At 41.5% G+C, this 13148-nt stretch overlaps 1 protein-coding gene across 3 annotated transcripts in view; it reads left to right on the forward strand.

Annotated features, from left to right (window-relative positions):
- Window positions 1-13148, forward strand: part of LOC137283547 (DNA-directed RNA polymerase III subunit RPC1-like) — a 38767-nt gene that overhangs the window by 24871 nt on the left and 748 nt on the right. Inside the window, exons 24-37 of one of the 3 annotated variants that reach the window (XM_067815108.1) lie at window positions 2469-2596; window positions 3856-3938; window positions 4330-4396; window positions 4653-4678; window positions 5995-6090; window positions 6919-7070; window positions 7828-7914; window positions 8043-8108; window positions 8314-8430; window positions 9044-9149; window positions 9718-9890; window positions 10203-10271; window positions 11375-11438; window positions 12192-12253. In XM_067815108.1, the coding sequence (XP_067671209.1) occupies window positions 2469-2596; window positions 3856-3938; window positions 4330-4396; window positions 4653-4678; window positions 5995-6090; window positions 6919-7070; window positions 7828-7914; window positions 8043-8108; window positions 8314-8430; window positions 9044-9149; window positions 9718-9890; window positions 10203-10271; window positions 11375-11438; window positions 12192-12253 (1296 nt within the window). Of the gene's footprint in view, window positions 1-2468; window positions 2597-3855; window positions 3939-4329; window positions 4423-4652; window positions 4679-5994; window positions 6091-6918; window positions 7071-7827; window positions 7915-8042; window positions 8109-8313; window positions 8431-9043; window positions 9150-9717; window positions 9891-10202; window positions 10272-11374; window positions 11439-12191; window positions 12262-13148 lie in introns of all 3 variants that reach the window. The other 2 variants (XM_067815105.1, XM_067815106.1) reach the window with 2 other exon arrangements.

Below are 13148 nucleotides of genomic sequence, written 5' to 3' on the forward strand. Positions count from 1 at the left end.
CTGTATCCACAATAATGATTGGCTGCCGTAAGTCACCCGTTTGATTTTGACCATTCACAATCCTTATAGCAGACTGTGGCAAATAAGCATCATTAGAAACTAGTTTTTATCCAATAAGATTGCTTCTTACAAATCGGAAAATACTCTTGGCAAGGTTGATGTTCAGAGCTTTCGAATGATACCTGCCATCAAATGAATCGCCGCCTCATATGTTATTTGTACGGAATTTCGAAAACGGAGGTATTTGCCCCAGTTGTATACTATTACCGAGCGGAAAGCCATTGATATTGGGGAAAAGAGGACCATAGATTTTATTTGAGAAATCTGTAGTAGAATAATTTTCCGATGACGCAAAAATGAAAATATAAAAGAGTGAAGGGAAACTTAGTGGTGTCGCATCGTGGCTCTCACCTGGGGGATATAATGACATGTTACAAATGAATGCCCATACTCCAATAATCGCTCACTTCTTGAAATTGCTTGTGCAAACAACAAAACAATAGCAATCTTCCTAGCAGGTGTACCGCTAACCTGTATGATCGTCCTGACAGGGCACTGATGACCAGAAAAATACTTTCATGAAATTGTGCCTCGTAGATAAGCAGACCCCCTTCTACAGACAACATTTTTTGGTCCTCAAAATTTGGCTTATACACGGCATTATACGGTAACCTTTATCCTACTTAACATGTGCTTTTGTTAATGATGAGATGTTCTCACACTGGAAAAATCCTAATGAACAACCTGAGTGACACGCGTACCTAGTGTTTTGATGGCTAATATATCAATTCACATCAAATGCCTTCAGATAGATTAAGAATGAAATCACATAGTTGTGTGGTAAACAGTATTGACGTGACACATACACATGCATGTAAGCACAGATCTTTCCGTCCGGATAACTGGATCAATTTTCAGTGGGAATCTTTTGGAATGGTTGGAAAAGATTTGTTTAACATTAAAATTGTCCGGAAGGCTTGGTTTCCGAATATGTGGGGTCCGAGTAAACTTGGTTCAACTGTAGTTAATTAGTGCATTATATATGGACTGTTAAAGACATTTCTTATACGTGAGTAGTAGATCTCATATTGTGATACGATTCAGTAAGCTGATATGTGTTACGTATGTCATGATGGTTGTGATTTGCAATGTCTGAGTGTGTGCGACTGCCTAATGGGATATCCCATATCTGTGGTTAATGCTAGTGGGAACTAAGATCTTGTTGTAATTCTGGGACTGCTGTTGTTCTGTGTCCTTGAGTGTGACTATGTGGAACTGCCGTAGTGAAGTGTTTGTTCTGTGTCTTAGAGAGTGACTACCATAGTGAAGTGTAGTGTTTGTCCTGTTTCCTAGCGAGTGACTGTGGAACTGCCACAGTGAAGCGTTGTCTTGTGTTCTTGAGTCTAACTATATGGAACTGCCACAGTGAAGTGTTGCTCTGTGTCCTAGAGTAGGACTGCCACCGTGAATTGTTTGTTCTGCCTCACAGATTGTGACTGCCACAATGAAGTGTTGTTCAGTGTCCTAGAGTGTGACTGCTACAGTGAAAGGTGTGTTCTGTGTCCCAGAGTGTGACTATGTGGGACTGCCACACTGAAATGTTTGTTCTGTGTCCCAGAGTGTGACTATGTGGAACTGCCACAGTGAAATGTTTGTTCTGTGTCCCAGAGTATGACTATGTGGGACTGCCACAGTGAAATGTTTGTTCTGTGTCCCAGAGTGTGACTATGTGGGACTGCCACACTGAAATGTTTGTTCTGTGTCCCAGAGTATGACTATGTGGGACTGCCACACTGAAATGTTTGTTCTGTGTCCCAGAGTATGACTATGTGGGACTGCCACACTGAAATGTTTGTTCTGTGTCCCAGAGTATGACTATGTGGGACTGCCACACTGAAATGTTTGTTCTGTGTCCCAGAGTATGACTATGTGGGACTGCCACACTGAAATGTTTGTTCTGTGTCCCAGAGTGTGACTATGTGGGACTGCCACACTGAAATGTTTGTTCTGTGTCCCAGAGTGTGACTATGTGGGACTGCCACACTGAAATGTTTGTTCTGTGTCCCAGAGTATGACTATGTGGGACTGCCACAGTGAAATGTTTGTTCTGTGTCCCAGAGTATGACTATGTGGGACTGCCACACTGAAATGTTTGTTCTGTGTCCCAGAGTATGACTATGTGGGACTGCCACACTGAAATGTTTGTTCTGTGTCCCAGAGTATGACTATGTGGGACTGCCACAGTGAAATGTTTGTTCTGTGTCCCAGAGTGTGACTATGTGGGACTGCCACACTGAAATGTTTGTTCTGTGTCCCAGAGTATGACTATGTGGGACTGCCACACTGAAATGTTTGTTCTGTGTCCCAGAGTGTGACTATGTGGGACTGCCACACTGAAATGTTTGTTCTGTGTCCCAGAGTATGACTATGTGGGACTGCCACACTGAAATGTTTGTTCTGTGTCCCAGAGTGTGACTATGTGGGACTGCCACAGTGATCCGTCACTGACGGGGAAGCAGCTGCGTGATCTCACTAGCCAGATCCTAGAGGGGGAGGCGTGGCACGAGATCAGCATGGACTTCAGGGAGGAGGTCAGGTAAATGGAGACTGCAGGAACTTTCTTATGTATTGTTTCCAATTCTAACTGAATCTTCCTTCCTTAAGTGGCATTTTTAACTTAAAAATCGTTCAATATTTGTAGACCAAATTTGGCAGATATAACGTTTTGGACTTAGTCTAATGGGAGGGGTGGACTTTGTTTCCGGAGCATAACTCAAAAACTGTTCAATATTTTTGTGCAAAACTTGGTAGATATATCAGTAGGAACCTAAAGTGGTGCTTTTTGCTATTTACAGATTTTTGTTATGTATATTTTTCTTAGTTTCCATGGAAATAATTCAGACATATTCTCCAAATGGTGGGGTGGGCTTCGTTTGAGCTTAACTCAAAAACTGTTCAATCTTTTCATGCAAAACTTAGTAGATATATCAAATATAACCCAAAGTGGTGCCTTTTGCTATTTACAGATTTTTGTTTTTGTTTTTCTCGGTTTCCATGGAAACGATTTGGCTAGAGGGCAGTTTACTGGGCACACTACCTGAGGACTACTGAGCGCTTGCTAATGAGCGCGCTGCTGTATCCTTAGCCCTTGGGCACCCCCTTTCTAGATCCTTAGCCCTTGGGCACCCCCTTTCTAGATCCTTAGCCTTTGGGCACCCCCCTTCTAGATCCTTAGCCCTTGGGCACCCCCTTTCTAGATCCTTAGCCTTTGGGCACCCCTTTCTAGATCTTTAGGGTTGGTGAGTAAAGGTTAGGGTTGGCTTACCTTTGGTGTGATTTGGACTTAGTCTGAAAAGGGAGGCATGAGCCTCATTTCCAGAGTACAACTGAAAAACTTCTTAATATCTTGCAGCAAAACTTGGCAGATATGTGAGATAAATCCCAAAGTGGTGCCTTTTGCTTTTTTGAAGATTTCGGGTGTTTTTGTTTTTCCCATTTTCCACGGAAAAGATTCGGATTCGGATTCGGATTCTCAAAACGGTGGGCTGGACATTATTTCTGAAGCACAACTTGAAAACCATTCAGTATCATCCAGCATAATTTGGCACATTAAGAGGTAGATCTTGTACAGTGCCTTTTACAGATATTGCAGATTTTTGGTGGGTTTTTTTTTCATGATTTCTGTGGAATGATTTGGATTTGGTCTAAAACAAACATCAAGACTTTAAGTAACGGTCAGATGATTTGTTCTTTCAAATATGTGGGGACTATGTCATCTCTACTGAGTGGTGTAGATCAGCTTATAATAAAAATAAAAATATTATGGAATACTTATATAATGTGTTTTTATCTCAGGAAATATATGGAGAATTATGCCGAGAAGATCGACAAAACACGGAGTAAACTTGTGACAAAACAGAAGTCAAAGAAAGGAAATGGTAAAATTCATATCATGAGTTCTTCAAATATCATAGATAAACATCTGTTACTAAAAAATAAGGTCACTCAGGAATTTTGATAAAGATTATTGTCAGAGCTCCATGGGTTGACTCATAACAATACATGTGTCCGACACAGTAATAGCGTAATGTTTCTCTGACTGTGTGAGATTGTACTCCAACTGTAAATCTCGGCTCACTCTTACCCTCTCTTGTCCTTACACTGAATATGATGATATAAAGGTCCAGATGGGTTGACTGAAGATGTTTGTTTGATATCACAGGTATGCAGATAATCTATCTCATCACTGAGTATTGTCAGGATTCTTATGTTTCTTATTGTCTCAGGGTGACGACAGAATGCTCAGATTGGTGTATGTGTTTCTTGTAGTTGTGTACCAGGTGGAGAGAGTCACCAAGTTGCAGGTGAAGAAGATGCTGGACACATGTCTGGACAAGTACATGCGAGCCCTCATAGAGCCAGGTAGGTGGTGCTAGTCTCAGTAACACCTGTCTGGACAAGTACATGCGGGCCCTCATAGAGCCAGGTTGCTGGTGCTAGTCTCGGTAACACCTGTCTGGACAAGTACATGCGGGCCCTCATAGAGCCAGGTAGGTGGTGCTAGTCTCAGTAACACCTGTCTGGACAAGTACATGCGGGCCCTCATAGAGCCAGGTAGGTGGTGCTAGTCTCAGTAACACCTGTCTGGACAGGTACATGCGGGCCCTCATAGAGCCAGGTAGGTGGTGCTAGTCTCAGTAACACCTGTCTGGACAAGTACATGCGGGCCCTCATAGAGCCAGGTAGGTGGTGCTAGTCTCAGTAACACCTGTCTGGACAAGTACATGCGGGCCCTCATAGAGCCAGGTAGGTGGTGCTAGTCTCAGTAACACCTGTCTGGACAAGTACATGCGGGCCCTCATAGAGCCAGGTAGGTGGTGCTAGTCTCAGTAACACCTGTCTGGACAAGTACATGTGGACAAGTACATGCGGGCCCTCATAGAGCCAGGTAGGTGGTGCTAGTCTCAGTAACACCTGTGTGGACAAGTACATGCGGGCCCTCATAGAGCCAGGTAGGTGGTGCTAGTCTCAGTAACACCTGTGTGGACAAGTACATGCGGGCCCTCATAGAGCCAGGTAGGTGGTGCTAGTCTCGGTAACACCTGTCTGGACAAGTACATGCGGGCCCTCATAGAGCCAGGTTGCTGGTGCTAGTCTCAGTAACACCTGTCTGGACAAGTACATGTGGGCCCTCATAGAGCCAGGTAGGTGGTGCTAGTCTCGGTAACACCTGTCTGGACTAGTACATGCGGGCCCTCATAGAGCCAGGTTGCTGGTGCTAGTCTCGGTAACACCTGTCTGGACAAGTACATGTGGGCCCTCATAGAGCCAGGTAGGTGGTGCTAGTCTCGGTAACACCTGTCTGGACTAGTACATGCGGGCCCTCATAGAGCCAGGTTGCTGGTGCTAGTCTCGGTAACACCTGTCTGGACAAGTACATGCGGGCCCTCATAGAGCCAGGTAGGTGGCGCTAGTCTCGGTAACACCTGTATGGACTAGTACATGCGGGCCCTCATAGAGCCAGGTTGCTGGCGCTACTCTCAGTGTCTGGACAAGTACATGCGGGCCCTCATAGAGCCAGGTTGGTGACGCCAGTCTCAGTAACACAAAATAGATCTCATTTAGCCTGTGTCATTGATTTAGGCACATTCAGAATCATGGCAGCACACTCTAGCTTTGACTCCTTGTTAAGCTAGGGCTCCTTAATTTTCTTCTCAGGTTGACTTTAGGAGGAATAACATTTCAAAAACACAATTCTGTTTCTTATTGTGTGAACAGAGGTTGGACTGGATCATTCCTATGAGTGATGAAAAGAAAGTTTTTTTTCACATTTGTTTCAAGGCATGTTTTCCAACACAGTATGATGTGTATTTGAAGAGTACAAGACTTCCATGTTCACCATGGCATGCAGTGTGACGGATGGGATGAGGTGTGTAGCATGATGTGTGTGCTGTGTATCCATGAAGCTGTACTGTTGAACATATCTATCCACAGGGACAGCGGTGGGAGCTGTGTGTGCCCAGTCAATTGGTGAGCCAGGAACACAGATGACCCTCAAGACCTTTCATTTTGCAGGGGTGGCATCCATGAGTATCCTTATTTAGTGTTAAATATTTTTCAAATTTCACATACACATAATTCTACTTAACACTTCATACTTTGTTTGGTCCATGCAGACTATATTATATAGTCAGTGTTCTTATTGTCAGAAGAACCCAAATTGAAGCATGTCTGTCTTTACACTATCTTGTAACCTACAAGCAAGGGTATGGTGCTGTCTCTATTGTAAGTGTGTTCCTTCACTATGCCGCCAATGAGGGCAAGGTACACAACACTGCAGCGCGACCTTTCCAGCCATGTGTGACACTGGGCCAACTGGGCTCTGCTCACCATGGTCCACTGGCGAGTGAAATAGTGTTACATCCAGAAAACAACTTCATGTGAATCAAGATTTGTTTGTTGTTAAACACCGGATTCAGCACTATTCAATTTATATTAACTAGTCATTTGATACCATAAGCAATGATTTGTGCTATGCAGTCACACTGTTACCAAGCCTGGACATTATCCATGGTTGCTGGTTGCTGGTTGCCTAGGTCAAATACTGACCTTGAGTGTCCATGGTGTGGGATATGTCCAAGCTATTGTGTCTCCTGGTTTGCCTTTTGGAGAAAATTGATACACCAGTTTTAATCAAAATTAAGATATCAAAACTTTATCGATGATCAACTTGTTTACTGGCGACATTTCAGTATAGATTCTTATACTGTTGATGCCTGAAAACTGTATTAAGAATCTATATCAAATGTCGCCAATAATGTTGATCATCCATGAGGTTTTGTCATCTCTTTACCACTCTAATGCCAGTCAAACAAATCAAAGGTAATGCTCCCTGAAAAGAGTCCTTGACTTTGCAAGACATCACACTTGGTGTGCCACGGATCAAGGAGATCATCAATGCCTCCAAGACCATCAGCACTCCCATCATCAGCGCCCAGTTGGAGGTCAGCGACAACGCAGAATTTGCCAGGGTTGTCAAGGGCCGCATCGAGAAGACTGTGCTGGGAGAGGTGGGTAGCATTCTCTTCCCACTGAGATTACTGCTGTCAGATCTTCCTACGTAACCTCTGTTCTAAAATGGCCCTTTCATGGTGCGAGTGTTCAAGACTCGCAATTGGAGGCGTTCAGATTTAGTTGTGCAATCAGAGGCGTTGTTTCAAGAGTGATCATTGCAAGATCTCTGTAATTTCCGAATGCATCGGGAAAGCGTGCCACTACCAGTTTTTGTTTCTACAAACACATCATGGCGATTGATCCCTACACTCTCTATTGCCAGTTTCTGATTTTCAGTTAAATGTGAAATACCGAATCTTTCCTTCACACATTGATGAACCAAGTCTATGGGGGCCACCATATTGGAGCTAAGTCTATTTAACACGTGTTCTGATTGGATAGTAACAAGGGAGATAATTCCTATTGCAATTTTTTGCCGCAAGGGGATTTCTCGATGACCGGGAGATATGGCCGTATTAGAACAGAGGTTACGTAGGAAGATATGATAGGAGTAACCTCTGTGGGAAGAGAATGGGCAGGTAGATGTGGGACATGGTGTGTGATGGAGATGTTGGTAAATGAGATGTTGTGTGTTGGGTGTATGTGACAGGGATGTTTATTGCCACGTTGGAATACATAATGATTTCTTCTTAGGCATGGTGATAAATGTAAATAAACATCACTGCTCATGTATTTAGGAGAGATAAGGAAACTGTTTGTTGAGACTAATGCAACTTCTAAGTTTTTCCATTTTGATCTGATCTTCTGTTTCAGGTGTCAGAGTACATTGAAGAAGTATTCCTCCCAGATGACTGTTTCATACTCATCAAACTAGACATGGACAGAATCAAACTGCTGAAGGTAAGTCGTCTTTCTGTTCAAGTGCTTTGTCTTAATCTTTGTCGTCAACAGTTTTGACATGGATGAATTCAATTCATGGCTGCTAAAGAAAGAAGAGATGGTAATCTTGTATGTGTATTTTGCTTCAGTTGGAGGTGACAGCAGACAGTATCAGAGATTCATTAGTTAAATCCAAGCTTGGGATCAAGTTTCCTGTAAGTATTGTTTATGTCATCATAACAGTATTTTCTGTTTTTATTTTGTAATGATTGGAACATGTCACTATAACAGGATTTTGAAATACTGTTCATTGTTAACAAACTCACTGACTGACTTACTCATAATTCCAGTCAACCAATGTACACTGAATATGTTCAATGAATGGTTTTGTCAGCAAATGTGTGACTGTGATTTGTGCAGGATGTCCACATCTACAACACTGACCTCCTTTCTGTATCTGCACACGAGACATCCAAGTCGTCCATGTACTACGTGCTCCAGAACCTCAAGAAGCACCTGCCAGGCGTCATGATCAAGGTGAGACTGTTCACCCTGGGACTTACCTGGCAGTTCTTGGATTATTGTTTTTTGTCAGTAGTTTGGTTTATGGAGACCACAATGAGAGCAGATGATCATTCTGATTACTGTGTATAAATGTACTTATGTGGTAACATGGCGTTCTGGTAGCCAAGTGGTTAAAGCATTCGCTTGTCAAGCTGAAGGTTCACGTTAGATTCCCCATGTGGGTACACTGTGTGAAGCCCATTTCTGGTGTTTCCTGAAATGTTTCTGGAATATTTGCTAAACGTGGCTTGAAACCACTTCTTACTTACGTTTTAGCACCACTTTCTCAGTGATTATTGTTCAGATAGAGCTGTTATTACTCTGCAGGATGTCATGGATAGCTCTTGTATTGACGACTACAAATTCACCATAACAAAGCAACATGATTGCAGACACGTGATCACAGGCCTGAATTTGTTGCTTCCTCCTTGACATGGGATGATAAGACGAGGGAAAATCAGACTTGACTGGAGACAAGTTATGAATCTTTGAGCTATGGTTGCTTCATGACATTCCTGACCTTTTTAGAAGTCTAAATTTAGGTTGCCATAGAAAGACCTCAGTTTGTTGTCTGTACTGGCTTCAGGGCATCCCTTCCGTGACGCGTGCTGTGATACATATAGACGAGAAGTCTAACTCCCTCACACTGCTGGTGGAGGGCGATAATTTACTGGAAGTTATGGCCACTCCAGGTATGTAGAGCAGATCTGTGGAGGAGTGGTAGTGCCTGACGTCTGTGTTGGTGGAAGCAACTGTGCTGACATTAGACTGCTAGGGGCTGAAGTGCTTGTTTTACTTTTACTGTGAATGGTTGTGGCAGTAAGCAATATTCACTGACATTGTTCATTCTTTTCAACCATATGGATACGTAGTTGGGACAGGCCCTAAGTGACCTGTGCCGTTTCTAATGAGCATCTGTGAAAATTGATAGTGTCATCCGTCTGCATGATACTTTCTTATTGTCATTTTGTTTCTTAGGCTTTAGGGTATTGTGAGGAGTCATTTGTTAAAAGGTCATTATGGTATAACTTTATCACTGTTGACCGACTGAACAATATTGAACCTGTCATCATTTTTTGGCTAGTGGTATTTTTTATAGATGTGCAGGGTTGCCTCCCATGGCAGTGGTTCACTGTGATGATGTATTGTCCGTAATGTTTTGCTAACTGTGTCTTATTTTTCTCGCTGATCTCACTTCACTGGATTATTAGCTCCCTTTCATTGTTTCAGTTTACACTGCAGCAAATTGACTTGTTTCAGGGGTGAAAGGCACCGCCACTGTATCTAACAACACATTCGAGGTGATGAAAACACTTGGAGTGGAGGCTGCTCGGTCAACCATAATGAATGAGATTGTATACACCATGGTCAACCACGGGATGAGCATCGACATCAGACATGTCATGTTACTGGCTGACCTCATGACGTTCAAGGTCATTTCAGTCTCCATGTGTTATAATACCTTTTCAGAAAAGTGTTTGTCATGCCTTTTGTCATAGATACTCAGGTTCAGTCGACGTCTATTTTCTGTTGTTGTGTTCTCCGTGTTAGGCAGTTGAGGTATCAGTTAGATATTCAGCATTATGATTCTTTAACAAACAAGTGGAATGTGATTACATTGTTCATAGACTTACCCAGAAATTTCTGTTCATACTTGAGTTTTAGTTTGACATAATTTTGTTGAAAAAATAATCCAACCCAAGTTTTGAATGAATGAAGAATTGAAATGTTTACTATTTTTCAAGGGAGAAGTTCTTGGAATCACCAGATTTGGGCTGGCCAAGATGAAGGATAGTGTGTTGATGTTGGCATCTGTGAGTATTACAGTTGTGTCTCATCATGGAATCAGTGTGTACAGTAGAACTGGGATGGGTATTCAAAGTCAGGTACAGCTGGAGTCAACTACCCAGAAAGGGAGAGAATTCTGTAATGGCAAGGGCAGTCTTTTTCATTACTGACAAACATAACACACATTGACATCACTGGTATTGTCGGATTATTGGGGGTTGTTATTAACAATTGTAATTCATCTGCGCATGAACAGTGGGTAGACAAGTTACAGTGACAGCAGGAACGAAAAATTTTAACGAGGAATGTAAATAATGGTGTTGCTCTTTAAACACATGTAAATTAAATAGGTTGAGATCAGTTTTAATGTCATACTGCCACCCTTTCAAATTTTATATAATAATCTCTGTCAAAGTGTGATTAAATATTCAGAAAGTTGACTGAAATACTGTAGGTACTCAATTCCGATTCCTTTAAGTACATGCTGGTACCTGATTCCACTTTTTCCTACCCATCACAGTCCTAGTGTACAAATAGCACTTCCATCAGATATCTGTGTGATGTGGACTTACATTCCGGTAAATGTCCCTCATGAAAAATCGTTTTTCAAATGCTGATTGTTATGCTTACCTGTTTATATCTACTAGAGAGGTCTCTGTGTCCTAATGCATGCCAGTCCTGAAAATGTTGGGTTTTTTTTGCTGAACTTCCGATCACATGGAAGTGGAATATTTCAGTATGATACTTGTGAAGGTAAACAGATATATGAAAAGTAACACTGCATCTGTGATATAGTAGATGGAGCATCTGCTGGTGCAGCAGAAGTACAAAAGGTGTTACTTGTTGTTTCCTTGCCTTCTTGTGGGCAGTAAGGAGATACAACAAAGACACCTTTGGATCATAATCAACTTCTCAGAATTTGGTATTCATGTAGACTTATCTCATGGGCCTTGTACTGTTAAAGAGACATTTGTCCAGACTGATACAGTGAAGCTTTGAAGCACAGTTAAGACTGATACAGTGACTGCATGAGTTCAAACATCTTTAAATATTCAACCATGCTTCACCTTGCTTAATGAACACAGGTGTGTTTGTTTTGACGATCCTGACAACATATTCTCCATTTCAGTTTGAAAAAACTGCCGACCATCTGTTTGATGCTGCATACTATGGACAGACAGACTCCATCAATGGTTTGTTTATTTGATACACATAACCCATTCGTCTTTTGACATAATATACGTCACAGCCAACAATTTTTGTATATTTCTTTCAGGCTATACATATTGTAGATATTAGTCAAGATGTCAGTGGATAAGCAGATGTGCAGACATATACCATGGAGTGCTGGTTTCCTTTGAGATACACGTACATGACATCAGTGAGGTTATGTCACTATGGTTGGCTGGCCAAATGACATCACTTGCTTCTCCAGCAGTGAAGCTGGTCGGCTGGGCCCTAAATGCTGATGGTTATAACTGCTTACATTCAGAAAACGCACTATGATATAATTGGAAACACAAATCAAATATCAATCAAACACCCAGTCCTCATAATGTTAACATATGAGGTTCATGGTGATCTATTTGATATGAAAGGACATGACGATGAGACTATCTATGTCGCACATTTTGCCCCTGGGACTTTGCTCAGTGAATGTGATTTATGTTCGATAGTTTTGGGCATCCTGTGTCAAACGTTGATCAACAGTGTCGTGTGTATTAAGAAAGTAAGAAAAACTATAATACTTTATGAACAATAACTTCTGTAGTTATTATGATGCTTATTATACTCTTGCTTGACAATGGTATAAGAAGCTGTACCAAAATGTTGCATCATAATAAGAAAAGAAGTTGCTATCCATAAAGTATAATGTTTTTCTTATTATTCTTCAACTTCTAAAATGTCGATCAAACAGAGTGTAGTGTGTAATATTTGTGTTCCAGGTGTGAGTGAGTGCATCATCATGGGGATCCCGATGACAATAGGCACTGGCCTCTTCAAGCTGCTCTACCAATATCCTTGTACATTTACACATGATTAAGTCATGTCCAGGTCATACTTCACATTATGGTCTATGTAGATTTATACACAGTCTATTGATAACTGGGTGTTGGGGTAGGTAGCATGATGGTTAAGGCATTCACTTGTCATACTGAAGACCCGGGTTGAGTTACCCACATGGGTACAACTGCCATTTCAGGTGTCCTGCCATGATATTGCTGAAGTAATGCTTAAGGCGGCTTAGGACTTAACTCACTCTCTCACACTTTTGGTAACCAGTGTGGTTGCAGATGTCAGACTTTCTTATCAGACCGTAAAATCAGAGTAGCATGTTGGCAGGAATAAATTAATACCATGTTTTCTTGTATGATATTCTCTTATGTATAATTTATCATTTTTGTATACATTGCACAGTCCAAACCTGCATTAAGGACGCATAAACTTGATGCTGCTAGTAGCTGCAAGACTTGTATACTCCCCAGGGAGTTGAGATTGATAATAGGAAGTATTGTTGAGATTTACATGCTATGATTTAGGGAAAAACAAAGTGCCTGAGAGCAAACTGGTTGAAATTCAGAACACTATATAAATACATTATAATGCTGTAATAATTATTTTTTGAAGGTGAATTCTTTACTGAAGATAAAGAGGAAATCACAGAATGTCAGTAAAAATGAGCAATAAATGATTAATTGTGATTTACATTTCGTACATATGACCTGAATGAAATGTAACAGAAACTAAAGCCAGAAATACACTGAACACATTTTGATAGAAAACAATCTCGTTAAAATCAGACCTTAGCTTTGAGGCGATTCCTCTCTGTATGTAGGTTTGATAACCCTTCTGTAGTAAATCAGGGTAACATTCTTATAACATTTCCAGTCAGTAATGAGTTT

This window comes from Haliotis asinina, chromosome 5, assembly GCF_037392515.1.
Source record: "Haliotis asinina isolate JCU_RB_2024 chromosome 5, JCU_Hal_asi_v2, whole genome shotgun sequence".
Lineage (NCBI taxonomy): Eukaryota > Metazoa > Mollusca > Gastropoda > Lepetellida > Haliotidae > Haliotis > Haliotis asinina.